This window comes from Lagopus muta, chromosome 5, assembly GCF_023343835.1.
Source record: "Lagopus muta isolate bLagMut1 chromosome 5, bLagMut1 primary, whole genome shotgun sequence".
NCBI lineage: Eukaryota > Metazoa > Chordata > Aves > Galliformes > Phasianidae > Lagopus > Lagopus muta.
In genome coordinates this window covers 31,143,279-31,170,888 of record NC_064437.1, presented here as the reverse complement: position 1 = coordinate 31,170,888, position 27,610 = coordinate 31,143,279, and the positions used below count along the sequence as shown (strand labels likewise).

The 27,610-nt window shown below is 45.2% G+C and overlaps 2 protein-coding genes across 7 annotated transcripts; one reads left to right on the top strand and one right to left on the bottom strand.

The window, feature by feature from the left end:
• Positions 1 to 649: 649 nt before the first annotated feature.
• Positions 650 to 5,370, bottom strand: ZNF511 (zinc finger protein 511). Of its 2 annotated transcripts, XM_048945336.1 has the most exons (7): positions 5,227 to 5,370; positions 5,058 to 5,131; positions 4,626 to 4,827; positions 4,419 to 4,543; positions 2,503 to 2,682; positions 1,709 to 1,829; positions 650 to 1,045 (listed from the first exon to the last, which is right to left on the bottom strand). In XM_048945336.1, exons 1-7 carry the CDS (start codon positions 5,368 to 5,370, stop codon positions 998 to 1,000), a joined length of 894 nt encoding a protein of 297 aa, XP_048801293.1. In that variant the 3' UTR covers positions 650 to 997. The 2 variants fall into 2 exon arrangements, with proteins under 2 accessions (XP_048801293.1, XP_048801294.1); XM_048945337.1 differs by lacking the exon at positions 1,709 to 1,829.
• TUBGCP2 (tubulin gamma complex associated protein 2) lies at positions 4,952 to 26,987 on the top strand. 5 transcript variants are annotated; one of them, XM_048945326.1, is made up of 18 exons: positions 4,952 to 4,976; positions 6,015 to 6,189; positions 7,568 to 7,696; positions 8,021 to 8,197; positions 9,648 to 9,807; positions 11,325 to 11,532; positions 12,596 to 12,795; positions 14,497 to 14,686; positions 15,325 to 15,470; positions 16,081 to 16,261; positions 17,158 to 17,338; positions 17,938 to 18,110; positions 19,449 to 19,577; positions 20,836 to 20,956; positions 22,507 to 22,650; positions 23,176 to 23,304; positions 23,948 to 24,111; positions 26,790 to 26,987. In XM_048945326.1, exons 2-18 carry the CDS (start codon positions 6,040 to 6,042, stop codon positions 26,893 to 26,895), a joined length of 2,688 nt encoding a protein of 895 aa, XP_048801283.1. In that variant the 5' UTR covers positions 4,952 to 4,976; positions 6,015 to 6,039; the 3' UTR covers positions 26,896 to 26,987. The 5 variants fall into 5 exon arrangements, 4 of the variants coding, with proteins under 4 accessions (XP_048801283.1, XP_048801284.1, XP_048801285.1 ...); XM_048945327.1 differs by lacking the exon at positions 4,952 to 4,976 and adding an exon at positions 5,019 to 5,104; XM_048945328.1 differs by lacking the exon at positions 4,952 to 4,976 and adding an exon at positions 5,343 to 5,437.
• The last annotated feature ends 623 nt before the right edge of the window (positions 26,988 to 27,610 follow it).

Below are 27,610 nucleotides of genomic sequence, written 5' to 3'. Positions count from 1 at the left end.
TCTCCATCTTGTCCGTCATCTGCCTTTCCTCCAGCCACACTTTCCTGCTGCCCTCTGTCCCTCCACCCCAGCACCTGCAGTGCCCGTTGTCACCAGATCTGTCAGCCTGGGGCAGCTCTCTCTGCAGGCTGAGGAGCAAGGTGAACTAATCAGCTGTTTTTAAACAGAATGAGGCATTTTAAAACTCCCAAAGAAATCTGTAGAAATTGCTCCCTGCTCATATTTGCAAGGATTTTTCAAAGCCTCTTTTATCCTTTATTCCTTCTGGTGAGGAGGGAGGGAAAAGAAGCAATTACAAATCCTTAGCTTCTTGGATAAATGCCATACCAACAGCCTGTGATTCCATTTTTTTTTTCCTTTGTGGACCATTTACTGAATGTCACAGTTTAAAGAGACCATAGGGACAGGAAGCTGTGAGCTCTGTGGTTTACTCTGTGGTGGGAACATAAGGAAAAGGGTACATGTGCCTCTGGTGGAACTTTCCTCCCAGGAGAACAGGGCTAAACAGGAAAGAAGGCATAAGGGGATACACCCTCTCTTGCCAATTGACTTGGAGATATTTGGGGAAAATCTCAAAGACTCATACCATCTGCCTGGCTCCACCTACATCTCCGGGCAGCAGCTGATGAGACACAGAAACTCAACAGCAGAGAGGCAGAAAAATTTATTTCCAGTTTGATTTCAGGGGAAATCAGAGAGGAGAGCTTTTGTGTCTAACGGAGAATAAATACAAGCGAGGCTCTTCTCTCAATTTCTGCCAAAGAGACGTGGTACACAGACATGAAGGGACTGTGGCAAAGCACCTCCCGAAGCATCTAGATATTCCGAACTGCACCACCGCCCTTTTCTCCTTTTCACCTTCCTGTTATGGAGCAGATCCTTGCACGCAATGGCAAACATTCTTGCTTGGACACGGGGGCTTCGATCACAATTGCTGGTGTCTTTTTGTCTTGCACAAATCTACTGTGCTGACATTCACACTTTCTTACGTGAGCCTTTAAATCCTCGGGTGGCACCCTGTCCAAAGCAGATTGTGGATGGGATCCTGGAACAGAGACGCCAGTTAACATGCATTTGTGAGATCTTTGCCCTCTGTTATCAGCAGAAGTCCTGCTGTGACCAGTCAACTAGCAGCAACAGTCATGCTTTAAAAGACAAAGCTGACTTAGCCCAGGAATGCAAGGCAACGGTGTTGGAGGTAAAAGAGTAATCTTTTGGGGAACTTGATACCAAAACAAAATTGACTAATCTCTGCAAGATACAAGCTGCAAGTGCGAAGGTCTGGCTGCACACCAATTCGCCAGGACAAGCTCTCTGCATCGGCCCTTTTCCAACACATACCCTATTCATTGCTTAGCACCCCACCACCTACAGGAGCACTGGGATATTTTACATCCTGCATGGTTTCATGCTCCCAGAGTCTAAATCACCGATGCCAATTCAAAATATAGGTTAAACGCTGGTTGTCTTCCACTGACGGGGCACATTTATGTGACGGATGCCTCTCATCTCTCTTCACAATGGGAATAACGTAACCTGCTGCTGGGAAGTTACAGTGTTATTTTTGCAAAAGTGTATGATTGCAGAGAAGAAGCAAGAAAAGTGTGGCCTTTCAGCAACCAGGAGGGTCACATCAAATTCAAGACAGCATTTCTTAATGGCATATAACCTGTTACTCTTGAAAAAGCAGTCAAGTTTAACACGTCACCTTGGCACTGCCTGGTATCACTGTAACCCCATGGACAAATAGAGGGGTCAGGTTTCTGTTGGATGGACCACGCTGGCATCTCAGGTGTGACAAACTCAAAGTACAAGCATCCCTTTGCCAACTGGGAGAGTTCAAGAAAAAACACAATGTGTTTAGAGGCCATTAAAGTGATCAATAAATGACAATGATTCAGGTGCTGTTTCAGCAACTTTTTGATCACATACTACCTCACGCAGGTTTTATGGTACATGATGAAGAGGACTTCGTAAGTGAAGCCAGCATCAGGCAATTTGTTTTTAACTTTTTGTAAAAAAATCAGAAAGCACAGCAATGCTGACCTGACTTTGCAAAATATATGATTCAGAATAAGGCATCGACCTGCTTTGCTTGCGTCTTGTCCTGTGACCCCATGGGAACACAGGAAGCTGCAGTCAGTTTCCTGGGAAAGTCAGCTAGGATGGCAAAATATTACAAAGCAGGAAACACACGTTTGTGTTTGGGGGCTTGGACTCCAACAGCTTATCTTCAGACCACTATCACTCTGCAGTACCCTGGGAACATACCAGGGGCTGGCAGAGCAACAGCAACAGTGTGCTGACAAAGCTTTGCAGTAAATGCTCACTCTTTTTTTCTTCATGCTTTTTTCTATTTTAAAAGTGCTTTTCAAAAATAAATAGAAATTTCACCTCTTCTGTACCCAGCACAAAACACCCAGAGTGGTATTGCACTATGCAATTAAGACAATATGATCCCAGCCCCAGAAACTGTTGCCTGTGCAGGTATTTGGCTCAGACCTGGATTTATAGAGACGCTTCTCTGGTCCTGAAGTGCTGGCTGTAGGCTGAGGGACCTCCATGCTCTCACTGGGCACTACTTCCATGTGGTCTGCCTGGAGCTGCTCTGAGGTCTCCACACTGACATCCATCAGCATGCTCCCATCATATTCTGTAGGACAGCTCACGTGCTTGGCACCACTGCAGAAACAAAATGTGACATCCTTTCTCAGCAGCTGACATGTGAGCATGGAGCAAAAGAAATGAAAGGGATTTTAAAGAGGGCACATCAGGCCTGGCAGAATTACCGCATGAAAGAGGCACCGAGATTTGGCTGCACAAAACACCTGCTGCAGGGCAAAATCTGATGGAGAGATAAGCAAAAGTATTCAGCACACAGCTTAGTTCCTACATGTCACTCTTCAACTCATAAAGCTTAATGCATGAATGGGCTCCCAAACGAGGCTGGAGCACCTCCAGTCCAGCCCTCCGCTGTGGAGAGGTGATGGTACAAGCAGGTTAGTACAAGCAAGCTCTGGGACTCCCAGTCCCTCTGGTTACCTGTGGTAGGGCTGTACCACTTCACTGGGCAAGGAATTTTCTCATCATCCCATCCTCAATGTCACTGAAGACTGTTAAACATCAGTGCCTGTATTCTATGTCCTGGTTATACCAGTATTCTATATCAAGACATTTCAGCAAGTCTCAGGTGAGTTCTGACTTTCTAAGAGGAAGACACACTGAGATGTACTACAGTTCCCAAGAGCTTCCACATGCTCCCCAATTCCGGGTAATGGGGGGTGAAAGGGCTTCTGGGTGCCAGCAGTGCAGCAAAAAGCACAGTCATTGCCTTCTTCTCATTTCCATTTGAGTTATTAATTGTATTAATAACTCAATAATATTTCTCATTATCTTACATTCTTTTACCATTTGTAGTAAATTTGTTCTCTCTCCTTATCTTAATTGGGTTGTTTTTCTTTCTTTCTCCCCAGAAGAGGAGAAAGGGCCCCCTTGCCCTGTTCCGCTTGAAATGATGACTTTATAGCAAAAGCAGTGCTTGGAAACAGCAGAACGGGAGAGATATGAACTGCTGGAGTGCGACCAGAGGAGGGCCACACAAATGATCCAAAGGATGGAACACCTCCCCTATCAGGACAAACTGAGAGCTGGGGTGGTTCAGCCTGGAGAAGAGAAGGCACTGGGGAGACCTGAGAGTGGCCTGTCAGTATCTAAAGGAGGCTGTAAGAAAGAAGGAGGTACACTTTTTAGCAGGCTCTGTGTGATAGGACAATGGGACAGCGTTGTAATGGGACAATGGTTTCAAAATAAATAGGGGAGACTTGGATCACATAGAAGGAAAAAGTTTTTTTTACAATAAAGGTACCGAAGCACTGTTACAAGTTGCCCGGTAAGGTAGTGGTATCCCATCACTGGAGACATTCAAGGCCATGCTGGATGAGGCTCTAAGCACCTGATGGAGCTGTGGGTGTCCCTGTTCACTGCAGAGGAGTTGGACCAGATGGCGCTTAAAGGTACCTTCCTATTCAGATGATTCTATGACACGATTCTGTGCATGAGTGGCCAGAAGAGAAAGCTATCTGACAGGTTTACAAAGCCTCCTTATGCTCTATTCATACTTTTCGGGAGTAGGAATATTGCAAAGACTTGGAAAGAAAGCAGGACAAACACACACTGCCAAAGAAAAGTGCTGGACTTGAAAGAGTACAGAGGGAGAGAATGAAGACACACTAGGAGAAGGCAAAACATTGTCATATGAAGTCCCACATGTATATCTATTCCCACAAGAAGCAGAAAACTTCACTACTGGGCTCTTTAGATAGCAGCTTGTGTGCTTTAGAAAGGAGTGGGACAGCAGAGATGCACAATGTCACTTCTGCATGGAAAAAGCAGCTGTGCTGCTGCCGTTGTGCAGTTACCTCTTCACTTTCTTTGGTCTGTCAAATCGGAAGTCAGCAGGGTATAAGTGAACAGTGACCAAGTGATCCTTCCTGTCTTTGCTGCTCTTGAACTTCTCCGCACAGCCTTCTACCAAGCACTTGTACTGAAAGAAAGGAAAGAAGACACCCCCTGGGAAGGGTGAACGGCCGGTCTGTGCGGCAGCAGGGCCCTGGCCATGCCCTCACCATATTCTGCTTCTCAGCCATGATCTGGAAGAGTGAGTCGTGCCACTCAGAGATGTGGATGTCCAGAAGGTGCCCCGAGGGGAAGGACCTCCTGCAGAAGGAGCAGACGCTCCGGTGCAGTGTGTTGTAGTGGTGCTCGTAGCCCTCCAGTGTGTCGAACACCTGAGAGCAGCCGGAGATGTGGCAGCAAAATTCAGACACCCTGTAAGGGAAGGACAGCACGTTACAGCATCCTCGGCGTGTAAGTGATCATACGTTCAAGCATTACTAGAGGGCTCTGCCCCAAAGGCGGTGGGCACGGCACAGAAGCTGCCGGCGCTCAGGGAGCGCCTGGACACAGCTCCGACGAAGGTATGAGTCGCTGTGAGTATCAGGGGCGGCCCACCGGCCCCAGCAGCGCCGGGGGCCGAGCTCTCCCTCCACGCGGCTCACCTGGGCCTCTCCGCCTCCTCGGCGCGGCCCGTGAGGGCCTCCCGCAGGTACAGGTGCCTCTGCACGTCGCCATCCTGCAGCGGGGGGACACGGAAGCCGTGGGGCAGCCGCGGGGCAGCCCTGCCGCCGCGCCGCCCGCCTCGCCTCGCCTCGCCTCGCCTCGCCTCACCTCAAACAGCGGGTGCCGCGGGCCCAGGCGCAGGCGGCGCGGGGAGAAAGCGAAGGGTGGCCGCGGCAGGGCCCGGGCGGGCGGCGGGACGGGGGGGAGCGGCGGGTGACCCCGCAAGCGGCGGCGGAGGACGGACAACGGCATGGGCCGGGCTGGGTCGCGCAGGCGCCCGCAGCGCTTCCGAGCGGCCGCGGCGGAGACTTCCGGGCGGGTAGGTGGGACGGGAGCGGGCCGGGGCCGGCGGGAAGCTGCGGGAGGCTAGGGGAGGGAGAGCGGAGCGGGCGCCTGGCCCCGTTCTCTGTGTCGGCTTTGGGCCCGCAGCGCTGCTGCAGGGAGCCGCTCGGAACGGGCCCGGCGTTGCGTCTGTAGCGCGTGGTTCTGATACGTACGGCAGGCCGCGGCGGGCACTCGGTGCGAGCCCTTCGGCTCCTGCCTTCCAGCCTGCGGGTCTCGCTGCTGGGAAAGTGCGGGCGTCCTTACAACCCTCCCGGCAGCTTCTGCGGGGCTTCAGCCCCTCTCCCCTTGAGTCAGCGCCGCCCTCGGAGACCTCTCCGCTAACGTGGTGCCTGGAAGGCAGCCCTGCTGCTCTCCACCCTTAGACCGAGTCTGCAGCAGGACAGAAGCAAGCAAGACGAGGGACTTTCCTTGCAGCTCCCCTTATGCAAGTTTCTTTGTTCCTGTCCAATGTCTCAGCACACCCTGCGGGCTTACAACGCAGCTGGGAAGCGTTATTCTTAAGCCAAAACGCTAACTTGACTCTCTGCCTTTCTTCTCCGTGTCCTGTGCAGCGGCAGGTTGGTTTTCACTCACAGCATGAATGAGTTCCGCATCCACCACGATGTCAACGAGCTGCTCAGCCTGCTGCGTGTGCATGGTGGTGAGGGGGCTGAGGTGTACATCGACCTGCTGCAGAAGAACCGCACGCCCTATGTCACCACCTCTGTGTCTGCACACAGCGCTAAGGTGGGCAGAGGGGTGGCGTTGCAGGGAGCTGTGCCTGGGGCCTCGCCGCAGGTGTTGAGCTTCCTTTGCCAGAGCTGGTACAAGCACTGTACCTGTGATGTGTGTTCATTCTGGGGGAAGCGTTAAAAGTAGCTTATTTTGTGCCTGGCGTGGTTGGTTCAATTTTTAATTAGAGGAGTTATCTACTGGAGAAGTAAATCAAATGAAAAATAGTAGCTGTGTGATTAAATGTGATTATATTCGCTCTCAGTAAGTTTGCAGATGACACCAATTTGGGAGGAAGTGTCGATCTGCTTGAGGGTAGAAAGATGTACAGAGGGATCTGGACTGGCTGGATCACTGGGCTGAGGCCTGCTGTATGAGCTTTAGGCCAGGTGCTGGGGCCTGGGCAGAGTGGCTGGTAAGCTGAGTGGAGGTAAATGATCTGGGGATGTTAGTTGACAGTCAGCTGAACATTGAACCAGCAGTGTGGCTAAGTGACAAAGAAGGCCAGTGGCATCCTGAAACAGTGGTGTCAGAAATAGTCTGGTCAGCTGGATCAGGGAGGTAATCGTAAAAAAAAAACCCTCAATGATGTGTTCAGTTTTGGAACCCTCACTACAAGAAAGACATTGAGGCCCTGGAGTGTATCCAGAGGAGGGCAACAGAGCTGTGAGGGGTCTGGAGGACAAGTCTTATGGGAGCAGCTGAGGGAAATGGAATTGTTTAGCCTCAAGAAGAGGTGGCTCAGGGGAGACCTTATTGCTCTACAGCTCCCTGAAAGGAAGTTCTGGGAAGGTGGATGTTGGCTTCTGCTCCCAGATAATAGCAAAAGGATGAGGTAATGGCTTTAAGTTGTGCCGGGGAAGTTCAGATTGCATATAAAGATAAACTTCTTCTCAGAATGAGTGCTAAGTTATTGGAACTGTCTGCCCAGGGAGGTGGTAGAGTCACCGTCCCTGAAGGTGTTCAAGGAATGTGGGGATGTGGCACTGAGGGACATGGTTTAGTGGGCATTAATGGTGGCAATGGGTTAACGATTGGATTAGATGATCTTAGGTGCTTTTTTCCAACCTTTATAATTTTTTGAATAGTATCTGGCTTTTTTTTTTTTCTTTGAACATCATCGAATATGTCTGGGATTTAAAGCCTGGTACCCTCATGACCAGATGTGTTTCTGTGGCCATAATACTGCTTTTCATTGCTGCCTTCCAAATCAGTCCATCTTAATTACCAGTGTGAGGCCAATGCTGCATTGTTCAGTCAAAGCCTGAACCCTGAAGTACTCTGCTGGCGGCAGCAGCCTGCATCTTTTCTGCCTCCTTGTACAATGCTTTGCTCTGGAATGTTGGAATAATAATGTACCTTAAATATTAAATATTCATGTGGTCTTTTACAGGTAAAAATAGCAGAGTTTTCTAGAACTCCTGAAGATTTTTTAAAGAAATATGATGAGCTGAAGTCTAAAAATACCAGACATCTAGATTCTTTGGTGTACCTACTGTCAAAGCTCACAGAAGACAAAGAGGTTTGTTTCTGTGCTAGAACTGAGCATGTTATAGCTACTTGGCAGTAGCATCAACACAGTGATTTCAAATATGCACATTATCTGATGATAATATTCATTGGAATGCATTGAAGTCAATAGAAGACATCCAGATCTAGCATTTACTTAATTTTTTAAGTACTGTTGAGAATTACACCACTGTTGATTTAGACCACTGTAAGGCATGAGACTGGAACAGAAATACCTGTAGTCTGAGCAGCTCACCTCTCTTATGGGCAGACGTGTTTTGCTGCAGTGTGTGCTGACCAGCGTTCACAAAATCTCTTTTGTTTTATGTATATACAGACACTCCAGTATTTGCAACAAAATGCCAAAGAAAGAGCGGAACTCACAGCAAATGTGGCAGCTGGTGGCAGCACAAATTTCTCCATTCCCTCATCTACGTCCAAGATCTCTCTGCAGGAACTTGAGGAGTTGCGCAAGCAGCTTGGCTCTGTCACAGCCAACTCCAGTGCACAGCAGGTACTGCCGCTTCCCTCACCTTACATGTAAGATTTTTCCCTGCCATTCGTATGTAGCTGTGCTCTTAACTTTTGCTGTGTAGGGGAATTGCAGGTATTCCTATCCATGCAGATAATCTGAATTTGCTCTCAAAATGGCGTTTGTCAAATTATATTAAATCATTGTGCTGTTCTTCATAAAAGCGGCCTTTTCTATTGAAGTCAGGTAAGGTGAGTTGAGTTTAGGCACAGCAGTTCTCACTGGGGCGTAGTGATGTGATTTCATTTTCCTGTTTCAAAGCACCTCCTTAACCCACGCAGATGTTTCCTTTCCTGCCTGCAGCAGTGCTTGCTCAGCAACCTTTATGGGTCATTCTGTCCTTGCTGAAAACTCTGTTCTCCAGGATGTGTGAGTGCAGTGCCTTGTAAAATTGTTCCCCAAGCAGACAACCATTTTGTCTACTTAGCTATTGGAATTCGTGTTCTTGAAATAAGTGCTTCAAAGGCATTGTTAGTCAGTGATGGAGCTACACTGATCCTCCTATACCGTGCATATCAGGCTTTTTGCCTGTCTCATCCAAATCCTTCATGGAAGATCTGAGTCAAGCAGTTGATTTAGATCCTGAAAGGGAGATTAATTTCCAGTAGGAGAAGAGATCTTTTAAAAAGGATTTATGTATGATTTGCTCAAAGAGGAGAGAAGAGGAAGTGGTGTTTTCTGGGATGTTCAAATACAAGTTGATTGCCATGCATACTTTTCCTTTGAGGCACAGTTCTGCTTGCAGCCAAAGGAAGTGGCAGCGCAAGCCAGCAAGATGCAAAGCTTATGTGCACTTGTTTCCTTCCCACATTCCTCTCACCTCTGAGACCTTCAATGAGAAGAAAATAAAATGACTGTGTGCAGATCCCATTTCACATACGTGTGGAGCTTAAGAAATGGCTTTCATAAGCACGTCCCCCATGTTTTTGCACTTGTGGCAGTTTTTGTACATCACATAGAGCTCTCAAGCTGAATATTAGTCTTTCGCCATATTTATTTTACTGACAGAGATCCAGTGCCAGGAATGGAAACTCTTATGGTCTTGTAAAAGCTCACTTCCTTTGCAATCAGAGCAAAATCGCTGTCATTTTCCACCAATGTATTGTCTGGATGGCATTTCATGTGCACCTACTTCTTGGGCAGTGTGCGGAAACTGATTTCAGAGGTGGTCATTGGCCTGTTTGCAAGTTCTCCTTGGATGAGATGTGGCTACTTTCTCCTTCTGGAACTAATTTGATGTTAAAAAAATGATGATTAAAACCTACACTGTTCTACTGAAATATCAATTATTCCACTTTCTGTTTTCAAATTATTGGCTTATAGTCAATTTCTGCTTAAAATTGAAAAATTTTTGTACTTCCAAACATCTCTCTTTCTTCATTCTTTTCTCTCTCTTTTTTTTTTTTTTTTTTATTTTTTTCCTTCTCATCAGCCTCTTGAGCTTACACGAAAAATGCTCCGAGATAAGCAAAATAAGAAGAATTCAGGTCAGCCTGTTCCAGTGTTTCCATCCTGGGTGTACGAGAGGCCTGCGCTTATTGGGGATTTCTTAATTGGCACTGCTCTAAGCACTGACGTAACGGTACCTATAGGTATGTGATACATAGTGAAAATTATGTTTTGTACTTGTTCAGAAGAGCCGTTCAGATTCTGTCATAATTAGGATGAAAGCAAAACTTGCCTCCTTGAAATCTGTGGAATGAACAGGGTTCAAAAAAAAACCAACAATACCCAACCAGATGTGTTTTCTTCAAAGTGTTTCTCCTGTGCTAGCTTCCAACTCCACCATTAATCCATAAGATTTAATCTGCTTTGAGTTTCCCAGTCCTTCTTCCACACAATATACTGCAGGAGCATCCCATCTGCGTTCTCAGCTGAAAAATCTGCAGTTGCACCTTTCGGGGAGCATTCATCAATCCATGCAGCTCATTCTCCTCTCCAGTAAGGCTGTGACAACCTCCCTGATTTGCTCGTAGTCAGAGCAATAGAGGACTGATCTCACTCTTTTGTATTATAGCTTTAGACAGAGCTGTGTATAGTTTGTGATTTGTAAATCAGATTAAAGAAAGGCAACAGTTGTGCTAGAGGTTCATGCTCTATTCCGCAAGAAGGTAGACACACCTGCAGGAATCCAGTAGCTTCTTCCTGGCATGGATTTGTGCCTTGTCTTAGGGGCACAGAAAAGTAGAGATCACAAGTAGTTTCATTCTTGTGTGTTTCCCTGTTGTCAAATGGTTTGTGTAGCTGTATGGGAATTTTAAGCATGTCTGATGCTTACATGTACAGTCCATGGTTTTTTTTTTTCCAGACTTTTGAACCACACGACAGAGATTCTCAGTGACATCAAATGTTTTTTTTTTTTTTTTTTTTTTCCTCCTTAGGGATTAACAAATTCTGTAGTGCCCAGAAATCACTGGTAAGATCAGACACCTCTCAAAACTGTTTAATGCTGCACCAGCACATACAGTCCTACAGTGGAGAGGGATTGTTAGCTGGTTTTGTGAGATAAGGCTAGTTGTGGTGAACACTGTAGCCATCCTGGTCCCCAGTCTTTTGATGTACTTCATTATATTTCAGTTTGAGTCCTTTGCACTTCTTTGTATCTGATTTCCAGTTCACTTCACCAATCAGAGACCCTGTAGCTTGCCGTTCACTTGTAGCTTTGGCTGAGCTAACGTTCTGTTTTGTGTATTTGAGTTTTATTCTTTATATTTGAGTACTTCAGTGGAGGGGAGGTAGGAGAATTGTTGGCAAGGCTGGAACTCAGGTCCAGTGTAATTGAGCTCATTTGGATGGAAGAGTGAACAGTGCAAGTTCTCTCGTCCGTGGTTGATGGATGCATATTTCTGTCCACTTGATTTGCTTTGGGTTTAAATAATGAGCAAAGGCTTCTATTTTCCTGGACAGCAAGGTTTAAGATTGTGGAGTTGACTGTAACTCAGTTTTATTTCTCTGTACCTTGGTTCAGGTTTGTATGATCTTCCTTTGTTCTCTCTGAATGGTAGTATGTCATCCTTTTAGGCTTCAGGTGCTAGAGCATGAATGGAAGATCTGGACGTACTGCAGCACGTTCTGATTATGTTCTTTTCTGCTGTCTCTTTGAAAACAGGTACTCTGCCATTAGCATCCCAAGAATCCATGATTGTGGAGGACCTGCTGTATGTTTTGATTGGTGTGGATGGAAGATACATCACAGCACAGCCTATTGTTGGCAGGCAGAACCGAGCATTTTTAGTCGATCCAAACTTGGACTTGTCCATCAAAGAGCTGGTGACCAGGATTCTTCCTGTAGCAGCAAGTTACTCTGCTGTCACCAGGTATAGAGCTGTAGTTTCCTCCCAGAGGAGGATATTTTCCTTCAAGCATCAAGCTGCAGAATATGGAATCTGTCATTTTGCATATGATGACTTTCAAGCTAAATTTAAACCTGTAGGGGTATAAAATAAAGAGAGAGAATTTATTTACAATGGCTTTGGCTATATATGTTTTAGCTGGCATTCTCCTACGTGGCGCCACTTCGCGTTTTCCTTCACCTTGCCTTTGCTTTGTCCAACTTCTGACTTGCCACAGGCAAAGTTTAAATGTGTCTGCTTACTGTGGCTTGTCTTCTCCCACTTTGCTATGATTTTCTCCCTCCTTTCTGCTTTTTGCTCTCTTCTGGGCATCCAGGACTAAGACAATCCTTGTGTGTGCTGCTGACCAGGAGAGGCTACAGCTTCCTAGTTTCTGGTGGCTATCTAAGTAATTGTTGAAAGGTCTTAGTATAAGGTACACCTCACTGACAGCAGAAGTTTGTAATATGGATGCTGCATTTGATTTGATCAGCAGAAGATCAGCAAAGAGGGAGAAGCACTTTCAGGAAGTGATTTGTCCAGTCTTTTTTGCCTGACTGATTCCAGGTGATATGGCTTGCATTCAGAAGCCTCTGTCCACTAAATAAGATACACGGAGCCAGCTAAAACTGATCAGGTGAATCACTAGCCTGAAGCTAGTAGCAAGCTTTCCTCAGTGTTTGGTTCCATGATATTGTGTCCTTTTGAGACCTTCTCCTGTCCTCTTGTCCTAATCATAAGGTTGTGCAAAGGCAATTGCCTTGAAAATACTGGCACTCACTTTTTTTTATAGTGGATTTGCAAGTAATTCTAGATCCCCTTCAATTTAGAAGGAAATGTTTTCCTACAGCTTTCTAAACTAAGAAGTGTGGTGGTGAGAAGTAGACAGGGGCCAGAGAGCAAATGCTAAACCTAAAACTTAGCTGAAAACCAATACGTTTTCCAATGCAGTATCTTCTCTTGTGCTTCTACTGTGTTCTGAAGTTGAAATTCCTGAAAATGTTGGAAATTCCCTTGTCTAGACGAGATTCTATTTTGCATTTTACAGGTTTATAGAGGAGAAGTCTTCCTTTGAGTATGGACAGGTAAATCATGCGCTGGCTGCTGCTATGCGGACTCTGATCAAGGAATACATGATACTAATTACCCAGCTGGAACATCTTCAGAGACAGGGACTTCTCTCGCTGCAGAAACTCTGGTTTTATATCCAGCCCACAATGAGGACCCTAGAGATTCTTTCTTCACTTGGTAAATTTAAAAAATACAGTCATTATGTTTAGACAGGTGTATGAAAACTAGACAAATAAACAATACAGACAGGGTATGTGTCATTTCAATTTTGTTATATTAAATAAGAGGGACTAAGAGGAGGACTGTACTTGTCAGACCTCTGCCATTTTTGAAAGCAGTAGGTTCTCTGAATCATGCCTGTTGTTACTATACCTCAGAATAAAAGTGCTGTGTGAATAGGCACAGTATAACCCATTTGAGAACATACATGGCATGCGCATCCCCCACGAGTGCCTCCTGTCACATAACTGCTCATACAGAAGTGGAGTGGTTTGCAGTCTTTTCATTAATACCATTTTAATAGCTTCATTTTCTCGCTCCCTTGTATTGTTTCCTCAGTAGTTTTGCTTAAATTAAACTCTTTGACATGAGGTTACTCTTGCATTTCTCTCTACTCAGCCCAGAAAATTTATCTGGACACAACTATCTGTCCTATATAGAATCTGGAAATGGATGATCCATCTTGGTATTTATTTTTCCCGAAATATTCACATTTTTGGAACACTACAGTTAGCCATCTGTTTGAAGATTTACTTCAGTCTCAAGCTCATGACACTACTGTATTCCTCTTCCTCTGTCCCTTATATCCCTTTTGCAATGCAAAAGGTGAATTTTATTATGAATCTACCTAAGTCCAGGTGTTTCAAGCAGTGTACATGATTAGTTCAGGGTTACAGTGGAGAATAGATGTCATTTTGAGATCAGAGATTTCTTAAGCAAGTCATTGAGATATGGGATTTTTTCATTAGCATCTTGAGAGAAAAATCTCCATGTATGATGTAGAAGCTATGAGATACCTTATGTCTACCTGAGTCCAGATCTCACAGAATGACCCGGGTTGGAAGGGACCTCAAGGATCACGAATCTCCAACTCCTGTTCCACACGCAGGGCCACCAACCTCCCCATTTAATACCAGACCAAGCTGCCTATGGCCCTATCCAACCTGGCCTTGAACACCTCCAGGGATGGACGGGGCATCCACAACCTCTCTGGGCAGCATCTCACCACTCTCTCTGTAAAGAATTTCCTCCTGACACCCAGCCTAAATCTTCCCCTCCTTCGACTTAAAACCATTTCCCCTTGTCCTGCTGTTATCTACCCTTTCAAAGAGTTGATTCCCCTCCTGTTTGTAGGCTCCCTTTAGGTACTGAAAGACTGCAGTGAGGTCACCCTGCAGCCTTCTTTTTTCCAGGCTGAACAAGCCCAGCTCCCTCAGCCTATATTCATAGGGGAGGTCCTGCAGCCCCCTGATCATTTTTGTAGCTCTCCTCTGGACCCTCTCCAACAGCTCCACATATTTCCTGTATTGGGGCCCCACACCCAACTTCAGATGGGGACTCATGAGGGCAGAGTAGAGAGTAATAATCACCTCCCTGTCCCTGCTACCCACCCCTCTTCTGATGGAATCCAGGATACCATTTGCTTTCCAAGCTGCAAGAGCACACTGCTGGCTCATGTTAAATTTTTCATCCATGAGGACCCCCAGGTTCTTCTCTGCAGGGCTGCTCTCAAGGACTGCTCCTTCCAGTCTGTAAATATGCCTGGGATTCCTCTAGCCCAAGTGCAAAAACTTGCACTTTGCTGTCTTCTTGATCTCTTTGATCTGTGCATATAAATGAAGAATCTTGTGTGTCTTATATCTATATTTTTTATTTCAGCTACTTCTGTGGATAAGGGTGAGTGTATGGGAGGGTCAACCCTGAGCTTACTCCACGATAAGACTTTCAACTACACAGGAGACAGCCAAGCCCAGGAGCTGTGTCTGTATCTAACCAAGGCAGCCAGTGTGCCCTATTTTGAAATTCTGGAAAAGTGGATATATCGAGGCATCATTAATGACCCATACAGGTAAAGAACAGTTACAGAATAAAAACAAAATGAAAAAGTTAAGATATACCCTTCCTCTCGTGTCCCTCTTTGTGTTCCCTTCTCACATCTACATCCTCTCCAGGACAGTCGTGAGCTCTGTTCTTATAGGATGCTATTCTCATAGCTCACTGAATCTATGTTAATGTAGTGCACTATCATGATGATGATTCAAGCTAATAGTACTCTTTGAAGTTTCTTGGCATTGGTTGAATTATTTAAAGCATTTTCTGTGTTTATGCAACATTCCTGTTGTCTGCATTTTCAGAATGCGAAGAGGGAAGAAAATAAAGTTAAAATAGCTTAAAAGAATGCCTTTCTGATGGTGAGAAAGCAAAGGCCAGCTTCCTCACCTGTGCTCTGACAGCCAAATAACATTTAGACTTGATTCCTGAGCCCTATAGAATTATGTTTCTGTTGTAATTGATTGTGGATTAGCACAAACACAGCACAAAATGCTACTTGTCTTAGTACAAACTAATTTCGGTTCTTGATTGAAATGTATCTTCATGAGACCTTACTTCTGATATATCATATTCCCACTGACCATACTAACAGGTCAAAAGAGTAATCCCCATTGTACCACTTCCTGCTTCTAAACATCTGCTTTAACTGTCCAGTGAATTCATGGTGGAGGAACACGAGTTGCAGAAGGAGAAGATTCAGGAGGACTATAACGACAAGTATTGGGATCAAAGATACACTGTTGTTCAGCAGCAGATTCCCTCTTTCTTGCAGAAAATGGCTGACAAAATACTAAGCACGGGTAGGTAAAGATAGATTTGTTTTTTAAGAGGAGTCTGAGATGATCGTTGCCATTGTTTTTGTAAAGATAAATTAAAGGATTGTCCAGCTACAACTTCTCAAAGAAACAGAAAGATTAAAAGCAACTCCAAATCATGAAAATGTGGGAAGGAGTCAGCAGTTAAAGGAGCTTCTGTCTTTCTGCTCTGGTATATGGGTACAATTTTATAGCAGCTAGATAGGTGGAGCTAGATGTCTGTGGTGTCTTTATTTGGGCACTTAAAGGCTGTGTGCTGCCTGATGGTTATGCTTGCTTCCTGCTGCAAGTACAAACTTCTCAAAAGCTATTTATGAAGTGCAACAACAGATTTTCTTGGCTATCTGTAAAGGTGTTTTACCACCACTGGGGGCAGAAAACATTTCTAAATCACTTATTAAACATAACATTAGTAGCCTAGTTTAAATTCTGTATCTTCTTTTGAAAGGCATCTAAATCCTTTCCAGTTTCAGGTTGATCTCAATATAAAATTTCACAATATACCTTCTATTCCATTCTGTAACAGTGATATGGAGGCTTCTCTCATGGCAACACATACAGTTTGTGCAAACGTGGATCACTGTTTTCTTTTCAGGGAAATATTTGAATGTTGTGCGAGAATGTGGACGTGATGTTACCTGCCCTGTGGCTAAAGAGGTCATCTATACTTTAAAAGAGCGAGCATATGTGGAACAAATAGAAAAAGCATATAACTATGCTAGCAAAGTTCTCCTGGATTTCCTAATGGAGGAGAAAGAGCTTGTGGCTCACCTAAGGTTTGATTTATTTTCTTAAGTACGTCTTAAATAGGTTGGTTCTGATTGCAAATGTCAGGTTTTAAAGTTAGCATTTTTTTCCTGGGATATTCTCTCTGTTTCTGTTAGAAATGTTGACCTGAAAAAAAAAGAAAAAGAGAAAGAGAAAGAAAAAGATAGATTTGTTTTCTCTTGAAATAAAATAAAAAAGAAATGTAAAATCGTAGAAATGTTGGATGGGAGGGACCTTTAGGAGTCTCTTGTCCAACTTCCTACTGGAAGGCTACCACCAAAACTACGTCTTGCCAAAACTGGCCACTAGGCTTAATCTGACTTTATTTGACTCAGTCTTGAAATTGCCTGCAACTACAGTGGTTTAAGGCTAAGCTAGTACCATTTTTGCTCCAAAAAGTGGCAGTGATTATGTATATTCTCTGGCAAGATGCAAACTTCATCTTCCAGCTTTCCTGAGAGCTATTTCCAATCCCATTGCAGTTGACTCTCCCTGAGGCCTGGTGAAAATTGTAGTTGGTGCATCATACTATAGCAGAAGTCAACACAAGCACACAAACTGCTTCAGAAGTCAGTGCAGACACTTGGACAAGAGAGTCCATGATTTTGCTCTGAGATGGCAGCTGCCTCTCGGATAGATCTGGACTCTGGAGGTTGGGTTGTTGTCCAGGATAGCAGTGTAATCCATTGCCTAGCAGTGCAGTGCATACTTTTATTCTCAGGGTACATTTTTACAGCAGCAGAAGAACAGCTGCACAACAGCGTTCTGACTGAGGTGACCGGAAGTAGGACAGCACATGTTAAAAAAAAAAATATCCAAATAGGTTGTTTTTGTCTGTTAAAAAGCAAGTTAAAAAACATGTTTTTTTTGAAACATAATCAGTGATCTTCATTTTCTTGAGCAGATCTATAAAACATTATTTCCTGATGGATCAAGGGGACTTTTTTGTTCACTTCATGGATCTCACAGAAGAGGAACTTAAGAAGCCTGTGGATGACATCATAACTACTAGGCTAGAAGCATTGCTTGAGTTGGCCTTGCGAATGAGCACAGCCAACACAGATCCTTTCAAAGATGATTTAAAGGTAAAAAAGTGTGTAAGCAGAAGGCTTGCCATGTATTGAGGAAATCTCCGTGTTTCTCTATGAGAAACTGCGGAAAATGCAGTGGAAGAAAGAAGAATTGGTGGCTATATTTCTGTAGGCCTTCTCGGGTGAAGTATGTTTATTTCATTGACATTAGCAATGGGAAGCTCTGATCATGCTGCAAGGGGCTGCATTTTCTTGTTGATGTCTGAGCACAGAGAAAGTGCTTTTGAGTGGCATCAGGATGAGGTGAAAGGAGTAATGTATCTCTCAGCCGCGTTCTCAAGCTTGGATGTCCATTTTGGAGTGCAAGAAAATCATTGATTATAAGTTCTCACTACTAATGATTGTTGCAGCTCAGTTGAAAGCCTTTACAAATGTGAACCAGCATACAAACTGTGCTTGGGGAGATTGAGATGACTTGGTAAGCAACACAGCAACACTGTCTGCTGCAGCACTGTCCAGATGGTGCCATTCCTCATCACTCCCTGGCTGATCCAGTGACTTGAGAGTGACTCTGATAATTTGCCACTTAACTGTTGTTACCTGGAAGTTGTGAGTACCCCGTGGCTTCATTGTTTCCCTGCTTTTCTTTATAGATTGACTTGATGCCCCATGATCTCATTACGCAGCTCTTGAGAGTATTGGCCATAGAAACGAAGCAGGAAAAGGCCATTATTGGTGCAGATCCCACAGAGCTTACTCTCAGTGGTCTGGAAGCATTTTCCTTTGACTACATTGTTAAGTGGCCTCTATCCCTAATTATAAACAGGTAAGGTATCTATACACTAAAAAAAAAAAAAAAAAAAAAAAAAAGGCAGAAGCTTTTGTACAGGTTTACAACACATTTTCAAACAGCAAAATGCTGCAAAGTTTGTCTTTAAAGTGACACTAAAAGTTGTTGATAAGTAGAGAATGCTCTGGGGTTATTGACTTGCACTTGCTCTTCTGGTAGACTAGGGCTTCTCTCTTCAGTACAGTGCTACCAGTCCATGCCTAAGATATGCATGGAAAGTTGATTTTAAATGATGGAAAGACGTAGATCAAAGGATACTTTATGAGCCTGGTCTCTCTTTTTTCTTGTAACCAGTCCCCCAGCTTCTGTTTGTCCATGGCTTTTTGAAGGATCTTTCTGAGAAGATTTTTTATTTGAAAGTGAACTCTCATTTAAGAATTTCTATGTTTGCAATCAAACATTTCTCGATGTGAAGTGCAAAAAAGCTTTCTGGTAACCCTGGTTGCAAACTAGAAGGATACTACTGGCTGCTGCTAGAATATTGCAGCAGGCCATTTTGCATTAAATTGAGGTAGAATAAACAGAGTTCTTTGTTTTTCTGTGGTGACTTGTTTCTCCACAGAAACAGGGCAATGTCAGGCTGTGAGCCAGGGAAATGGGGCAAACAGTGGAAGGTGCTAAATGCCAGCAGTATCCTCTCACTTCTGTGAAATTATCGGTTGACAGAGTGGAACTTCCTTAATGACACAGTATCTCTGAAATTATGTCTCTTTCTTTCAAATTGGGTATATTAACTTTGATTGTAACTATGGAAGTGAAAATGCTAAGTGGTACAGCTTCATGAACTGTATTGGCTGGAGCTCTGTGGACTCCTACGCTGAAGTGTCTGAGCACAGACCTGCACCCAGTCCCTGAGGCTATAAATAAGCATCCCATCTGTTTCTGACAGCGTGTTGCAGGCAGGGTGATGCTGCCTGTAGCTTGGTTGCAGTTTTTCTTAATCTTTTTGGAGAATCCTGGTGAAAGTTTTGGCAGTCGTTGCAGCCTTGCTGCAGCAGTGACGTAACTGGAAGCTTTCAGACCCGGCTTGTATGTGAGTGATCTTTCTGCAGGTTGATCTCATCAGAGAAGAAGGCTCATGAAGTACCTGATGGCAGGAAGTGTGAAGGAGGGACACTTCAGGAGGAATTCTTTGAGATGATTACAGATGCTTTTTTTTCATCTGTTAGAATTGTTTCAGTGAAGATCTGTGTGCCTAAAGGCGTAAGGAGCATATTGTGTTAAGTCTCTTTGCCTCAAAGTAGCCTCAGCCTTCACAGCTTTCTGTCAATCTGAAGAAAGCTTAATCTGAATGGTTTTCTCCTTTCTTTCCAGGAAAGCACTGACAAGATACCAGATGCTTTTCAGACACATGTTCTATTGCAAACATGTGGAAAGGCAGTTGTGCAACGTTTGGATCAGCAATAAGACAGCCAAGCAGTTCTCCCTACATTCAGCTAAATGGTATGGCTTCCTTTTCTGCTGAGGCTTTGGGTTTCCTTCTTCCTAGTTAGATGCATTGTGACATGATTTGGATTATTTTGACATGGAACAGATCGTTGTAAAGTTCTGACTGGCAGAGGGAGGTCAAACATAACATTTTAGGGCGCAGTAGGAAGTGTCTGCTCAATAATCCTCGGGCTGCTTGACTTGTTCCTCTTTGGTGGCACAAAGTTTGGAAAAGGAATCGTAGGAACACACAGTGTCCTGAGTTGGAAGGGACTCACAAGGATCTTTCAGTCCAATTCCTGGCTTCACACAGGACTACTCAAAATCCAGTTCATATGTCTGAGAATGCTCCTTGAGCACTGGCAGCTCGGGGCTGTGACCTCTGCCCTGAAGAGCCTGTTCCATGCCCGCCACCCTCAGTCTCAGATGATCTCACTGGAGCACAAGGCAGGCCTGTGGCACTGCAAAGAAACACCTTCTGTCTTGTCAATGGCACTCAGTTCTCACACCCTCAGCTACCTCGGCACTGACCTCAGCCAATGTGAGCTTTTGCTCTCTTGACACTTCAGAAGGATTAGTGGAGGAGACTTGGGGGGATCTGCAGTGCAAGCCCCTGCTCACAGCATGACTGTCACCAGTGGACAGGGTACCCATAGCTGAAACGTGAGGGGAGAGAGTCCCCATTGCTCAGTTTGTCCCAGTTTGTTGAAGGCTGTTCTTATTTTTATGTCACAACCTGAGACCTTGAAAGGAGCTCTGTATAATTCTGCCATTCTAATTTTGAAGTGAAATGGCATTGAATACCCTAGATAGGAGGTTATTTGTTTAAGTCCAGGGATTCCTGATCATACTGATGGACAGGATGTTCTCAAGTATTCATTTAACAAGTGAGTTAGATGTGCTAGAATGTGCTAGAAAGAAACGTGAAGCATTTTGCATGTTATATTTCACACTGCTAGCAAACACGTCTCACTAGTTAAAGTGATAAAATGGATTTAATACTGTCCATTTATGGTTGGACGTGATCAGATTACAAATCAACTGTTTAGTGCACAGCAGGTTCAAAGCTCTGAATCTCACAGTTGAGGGGAAAGTCGTTTCCATACATGGAAGTTAATCAGAGATGTTCTGCAATAACTTGGTAATCACTCTCAGACTGCAGCAGGGAATTTGCCTGGACAGAAATAGTTAGCTCTGCTTTGCTTGGCTGTGCAAGTTGGTTCTCTGTGGCATTTGCTAGCTCAGAGTTGTGTGGGCGTGATTTCTCCCCTAGGTTTGCTGGTGCTTTCACACTGCGGCAGCGAATGCTGAATTTTGTGCAGAATATCCAGTATTACATGATGTTTGAAGTGATGGAGCCAACATGGCACATTCTCGAGAAGAACTTGAAATTGGTGAGTGTGTGTGCTTGAGACTAGTTAGAACAGCAATCTTATGTTACCAAATTTAATGTAAGGAGAAGATGCCTTGTTTTAGTTACTGTTAAATGTTTTATTGGAAGAACTGTTCTTATCACACTACAAACAGTGCTGCTGCTCTGCATCACCTTTCTGCTTTGTTAGTCATGTATCCCTTTCCTCTTCCGAACCCTCCTGTCTGTGCCCAACTTCCATGCTCTCTTCATCCTGTTACGGAAGGGCAGCATTCTGCTGAACATCACCAAGAATAAAAAAGTGTGGATAAGGAAGAAGGATGTGAGATGCAAAGATCACAAGCAGGACCAGACATCTTCCTCTGATTCCTTGGCTGACTAACAGCTCTCTTAAAAGCCGCGTCTGTGCTTTCTCTTCCTTGGAACTGCCAAAGATTAGGCCTTTGAGGCAGGAAGAGGCCTTTCACTTTATTTTTCATAGTAAGGACTATTTGTTGTAAAAAGTGTTTTTCCTCTTCAGATGGTTATTCTTCTGGTCCATTTCCACTAGGCTGGAGAACTTTTTCATCCCTGTGATGTCTGGGAGAGGCTAAGCTCATTTCCTGCTGGTTTTTATGCCTGACAAGGGGGCGTCTGGGCAAAATACGCCTGACCTCTCCTTTCACGGACATGCAGTGTTCTGGGCTGAGAGATTTTCTAAGTGTGTAACGCAGTGTTCCTGATTCATTGATCAAAATAAAGTCTGTGACTTTATAACTCTTTGCCCTAGCACAAACTCCAGGTAGGAGTTTTTATCTCCTGATGGGCATGTGAGATGCCTTTATCACCTCAGAGAGAAGCATATTCCCAGTGAGCATCCTACCTCCCTGTTTAAAGCCAAGAATGAGAAGACCCCAGAAGAACAGAAGCTGACATTCCAGAACAGGCTGTTAAAGAAGCCCTCAGATGCCTTCTGAAATGTGATGTAATCAATTCAGATTAGAAGGTTCCAGACAACAGAGAAAAAAATCTGTTACTGGAAGACCAAGGATTTGGTAAACACATCTCTCCTTTCCCTTTTTACCTGACTGCAGTAGTGGTCCGGACTTTTGAGTTACTGTTAGGCAGGTGAAATTCATCAGGCAAGTAAAGGATGATGCTTGATTACTGGCAGATCAAGTGAAAGCTACAGCAAAGCTGCGAATACATGTTGTCTGTCTTGCCATCAGCCTGGCCCAGCCTGCAGCTTTGTTGTTTACCTGGAACACATGCCAGAGCATTGGCTGGAATTGCCTGGCTGTGGCTGGTTTCAGGCATACAGCCTCTTTGGACATGACTACGTGAGAGGAAAGCATTAAAAAGCAAAAAAAGATGGCATCCTAGGTTGCTTTGGCACTGTTAACTAAAACAAGAGCAGAGACATAGGCTGCTCTGTGTTACATAGCAAATGGCTCCACTGAGTTCTGTACAGTGCGGTACAGGATCAAATTTAGGCTTTGATCCTGACGGGAGTTGAGCAGATACATTGGCAGTGCTGGTCTAAAGCTTTGGTGTCCTGGTTTGTTTTTTCATTAATTTACTGTCCTCCAACAGGCTTCTAATATTGATGATGTTCTGAGCCACCACACGAGCTTTTTGGACAACTGCCTGAAGGACTGCATGCTGACCAACCCTGAGCTGCTGAAGATCTTCTCCAAACTGATGTCTGTGTGTGTCATGTTCACAAACTGCATGCAGGTATGTACAGTCTCCCCCATTTTATCATGCCAGCTGCTCTGTGTGCAAGGCAGCCATGATGATCTCTTAACATGATTGCTCTCTTGCTCTCAGTGTAGTCAGAAGAGCTTCTTTTCCCACCCACAACAGGCTTTATGAGCTCAAACTTTCCTCCACATGATTTCTGTGGCTGTTCCCTCCACAAAATTCTATGTGCTCTTCTTTTCCAGTGTTGGAACAGTTTCCTATGGACCTTATTGCCTCTCTTCATCCATTCTTGCAGCAGAATTTGAGATGAAAACTGGAGGGTTGGCTAGGTTTTTGTTTGTGCAGAAGCCAGCTGAGGACCAGCCATGAAGGCTGATCTCCTTAGGCAAAGTCTAGTCAGTGTATCAGGGAACCCATTTAAAAACAAAAGAAAACCAGACAGTTAGCTTTAGTGGGGATTAACTAGCTGCAGGCCTAGGAGGGGTGCATCAACCTCATGCATTGCTGTTGTGAAGGAGATGGGTTTTAACCATGTCCCCAACTCTCTGCCCTTTACAGAGGTTCACCCAGAGCATGAAGTTGGATAGCGAGATGGACCGGCTCAGTCTAGAACATGGCACAATGCTGGGCCCACCTACAGAGGAAGAGCGTGCCGAAGAGACTGCAAAGAAGAAGCTGACTAACAAGGTGGGGCGCTGGGTGCATTGATGGGCTCTGTAGATGTTGCCTGGGGCTGCAGCTTGATTGGAGTGGCTGTCCTGCCTCCTACAGGTGGACCTTTCTGGTTTCCAGCACACCTCTGGCCCCAAAAGCAGAATCTTTGTAGAATGTGGGGATATTTCTGAGGACACTGTGGAGCACTGATAGCACTCTCAAGTCTGCTTCGAGGACCTTGTCTCCCACAGCAGTTGCTGCAATTGTTCTTCAGTTCTTAGCTGTATTTCCAGCTGCGTGCATGAAGGTGGATGAGCCAGTAAGCTTGGAGTCCAACAGCCCTTCCCCTCTGTATATGAGATATTTGCCTTGTCTGTGTTTCTATATTTTTCCCTGTTTAGACGCACACTTACTAAGCCACTTGTTATGCTCTGCTGTTAGTAGAAAATAACCAACAGCATATATTTGAGGATTATTCTACTGGGGTCTACTTTGGTGTCCTCCCAGACGGGCAAGGCAAGGTTTTTAACCACTGAGGATCTTGCAGCTGTTTTGAAAATGTTATTGCAGTGCCTGAGTTACCATTAAGTTTTATGGCAGTATTTATGACCAGGTTTTGAAAAAGGGATGGTACTGTTGCATCTCCTTGACAAACACAAGTCCTTTGTTTTGATAGCTTTTAGCGGAGCATGCTGATAACCTCCATCTGACATCTGGCTTCGAAGCAACCATCAACAAGTTTGATACTAATTTCTCAACACATCTGCTGGATCTGTTGGACCGGCTAAGTGTTTACAGCACCAATGACTGTGAGCACAGCATGCTTAACATCATCTACAGGTGAGCCAGGGGTTTTCTCTTAGTAGCTCAGATTCAGCCCAGAAGCAGTGATTGCTGTTTTATAGCTGTGTGTGTCTGCCTCATCAGAGGAAAGACTGAAATTGCAAGAAATGTCACTTTGTGTTTCAGGCCATACTTTGAAAAATAGTCTTTTGAATTTTGTGAATTTTTTTTTGTTCTAATCCATGTGTTAGTTCACACTGCTTTATGAAGTGTTCCAGCAGGAGATTGGGCTTTTGGATGTCATTGCAGGCAGTGCTGGGCATGGCCAACATAGTGCTGATGGCCAGGTTGCCTGCTCTTTTCATAGAAGAGCATTGTGACCCACAGTCCTCGAGTCTCAGCAGGAACATGTGGAGATCCTTCTGTTGGTGGCATCACCCAGCTCAGCTCAGGCTGGAGCTGGTTTTCACCTTGCTTAGAAATGCAGAACAGTATCAAGTCCCTGACAATCCTTTCTGTCAAGACACAGAAGTCCTGCAGCCTTCCATCACACTTTATCACACGCTGTGCCAGAGATTACACCAATGCCTTTTCTGCCAATAGCTCAGGTGTCAGGTGTCCTCCCACTATTCCTAATTTAGCAGAGGTTCACCTCTTTTGTCATTGACTCTCCACCCTTCTGTGAACTGTTTATGGTTCCATAGGATGGTGGAAGCTCTCTCTTGTGGTGCTGCACCATGGAGACTGGTGTTGCATCCCATTTGATGCCATGTCCCTGGTGCTGTGGCTGGGAGTTGATCCATGCAGAAGCTGTGCAGGCAGTGCTTCCAAGTGCTTCAGACTTGTTCTTCACAAGTTCTTCCTGCTTCTGATCAATAGAGAAGGATGGTGATTCAGCAGGATGTAAGAAAACAGAATGCTTCCGTTGTCTGGTTGCACTAAGGACGGTGACCTAAAACTGTATCAGGCTGCTTTCAGAGCAGGGTCTGAGGCCTCTGCCCCCAGGCACTTCCACATCCCACTTCTGTAGAAGGGCTAAAAAGGAAGTACTGTGTCTTAATGCTGCCATCACTGTCATGTCTCCCTGTCAGGACTGCATAGGACCATACAAATCTTCACTGAGGGTTTTGGCACAGAGGGACTTTGAGTTACAAAAGCAGGTGTCCCCATTTCCTCATCTAGAATACTGTATGTTAGCAGGACACACAGCAGAATGTGTCCTTCCATTTCCAGGGGCTGCTCAATAGCATTTTAAGAAGCGGAAGCACCACGGCAAATGGCCAGCTCTCATTCAGTCTGCACAAATTATCAGATCCAGTTGTGGACACTGTAGCAACAGGAACCCAGGGACCAGAATGAAAATGATTGCATCTAAAATAACATACTTGAGATAGAGAGAGAATAGATTGTGGGATATGCTGATCCTCTCTTACGAACTGTAACCACAGATCTTCAGCATGCTGAGGGTGCTCGGGTGTCTTGGCTTCATCAGCAGTGCTGACAGAGAGTTGGTGGCTGCAGAAAGTGCCCACAGTCACTGCCCAGTTGGGAAAGGGTGCAGCATCAGAGCAGAGGGAACTGTCAGGTGGATGACTTTGAATCCAAATGCCCTAAAATCTTCACTCATTAAGTGCTGCTAGTGCTATCCTTCTTTCACAAATTTGGAAGCAACGGGAAGGCTGAGCATGGAGGAGGATCACTGGGACGTACAGAGTGATGCAAAAAAGAGTGAATGTGTGCTCCAGCCACAGAATGAGAATACTGAGTGGGATTTGGGAAGGACTGCACCTATCCTTAGGAGTTACTGAAGATAATTTAATCCTAAAAACAGAGTTGGAAAGGAACAGGATGTAAATGAGTCCTGCCTGTGTAAGCCCATAAGTTGGAATCAAAATTCAGTAAATAATCCTGCCTTAGTGTCATGTGTCCTTTGCATAACATTTAAAGGACAAAAGGGATGTAAGCTGCTCAGGCAGGAGAAAGCAGCTGATAAATTCCATCTGTATAAGCTGTTTTCCCCAGTCATGAAAAACATCAAGGAACAATTTGCTGCCATTTCTGTAAGATTGTTAAGCAACATGAAACTCAAATGTTATGCCCATTCCATAAGTATTGGAACAACTTATTTGATAAACGAGGAGAGTAATTTCTGTGTGATGTGCAGACTGCTGGCCCCTGCTGTTTGGTGCTGCTAGCGTGCACGTTTCTCATAGGATCACAGAATGGTTCAAGTTGGAAGGGACCTCAAAAATCAGATAGTTCCACTCCTCCTGCTGTTGGAAGAGTAGCCAAGCATTGGATCAGACTGCACAGGGCCCCATCCAGCTTGGCCTTAAAGCCACTGGGGAAGGGGCAATCTCAGCTTCTCTGGGTAGCCTGTGCCAGGGCCTCACTGCCCTCTGAGTGAAGAATTTGTTCCTAATCTAAAGCTCCCCCTCTTTCAGTTTAAATCAATTTCCCCTTGTCCTATCACTGCCTGCCTGCTTGTAAGTTCCTCTCAAGCACTGGAAGAACTATTCTCAGTTGCATGACTTTGCACTGTGGAGATGTGCCTGGGGAAGGCCGCAGCAGAGTGGGGCAGGTGGTTCTGTGCGGTTCTGTACCACTGAGGCACCGCCTGGGTTACAAAGGAGATAGGCTGATGCTATGGGTGGTGCCTTGTGCTGCAGCGGCGTGTTAACTGCTTGGGGCTGCAGGGCAAGCAGGTTGACTCCTTCCTGTGCTTTGTCCTACAGGTTGGACTTCAATGGGTTCTACACGGAGCGCCTGGAGCACATGTCTGCAGAGCGGAGCCAAAGGGCAGCCCCACCACCCCCCCGTGCTGCCGTGCCAACCCCATGAAGGAGATGGAGGAGCAGTGGAACCTCTGAAATGAGTGTGATGGATCTGCGCTTCTGAGAGGCTTTTGTGAAGTCTTTTTTTTTTTTTTTTGACTAGATTGTAAAATGATGTCTTTATGTGTTGTAAAATAAAAGTTAAAGAAAAAAATAAAAATCAGAGTCCTGTTGGCACGTGGCACGTGCCGTTGTTAGGTGACCAGAGCATGCTCTGGCCTAGCAGAAGCCCAGTGGGGGCTGCTGGTGGGGGGCCATCTGATCTCTGCTCAGCCCGATGGCTGCTCTGCTCCAGTGGCCCCTTTGAAGCTCTCCGGGTTCCTGTTGAGGGCCATTGCTCCTTGAATGCCCCGCGGGAGTTTTTGTTCCTACTCATTTACACACGTATCCTAATCTCAAAAGGTGCTGTGTCCTGCCTCCAGTGTCCCCAGCATGAGGCATGCTGACACAACTTCAGCTGCCCAGAACTGCGCTGTCCAAATGGGCATTTGCTCATTTCAGGTGTGGGTGTGGTTGGACAGAACAGCACAGGAATCCCCACTCCACTCTCCCAGGGCTGAGCTATGACTCTCCATTGAGTCCCAGCATTCCTGTGCCTGCAGCAGGGCTGTGTCCTCTACTAGTCTTGCTGCACAGCCCCAGGTCAACACAGGTGGTCCCAATAAAGGGATCCTACACGGATTAGAGCCTTCACAATATCCTCATTTTCCCAGCTGGTTTTG

Coding starts and splice junctions, on each gene's coding strand:
- ZNF511 (XM_048945336.1), bottom strand. CDS start 5,370: ATGCCGTTGTCCGTCCTCCGCCGCCGCTTGCGGGGTCACCCGCCGCTC. Junction 4,544..4,625: donor TGGCTGAGAAGCAGAATATG/GTGAGGGCATGG, acceptor CCTTTCTTTCAG/TACAAGTGCTTGGTAGAAGG. Junction 2,683..4,418: donor AGACCAAAGAAAGTGAAGAG/GTAACTGCACAA, acceptor TTGTTTCTGCAG/TGGTGCCAAGCACGTGAGCT.
- TUBGCP2 (XM_048945326.1), top strand. CDS start 6,040: ATGAATGAGTTCCGCATCCACCACGATGTCAACGAGCTGCTCAGCCTG. Junction 8,198..9,647: donor CCAACTCCAGTGCACAGCAG/GTACTGCCGCTT, acceptor CCTTCTCATCAG/CCTCTTGAGCTTACACGAAA. Junction 16,262..17,157: donor GAGCTTGTGGCTCACCTAAG/GTTTGATTTATT, acceptor TTTCTTGAGCAG/ATCTATAAAACATTATTTCC.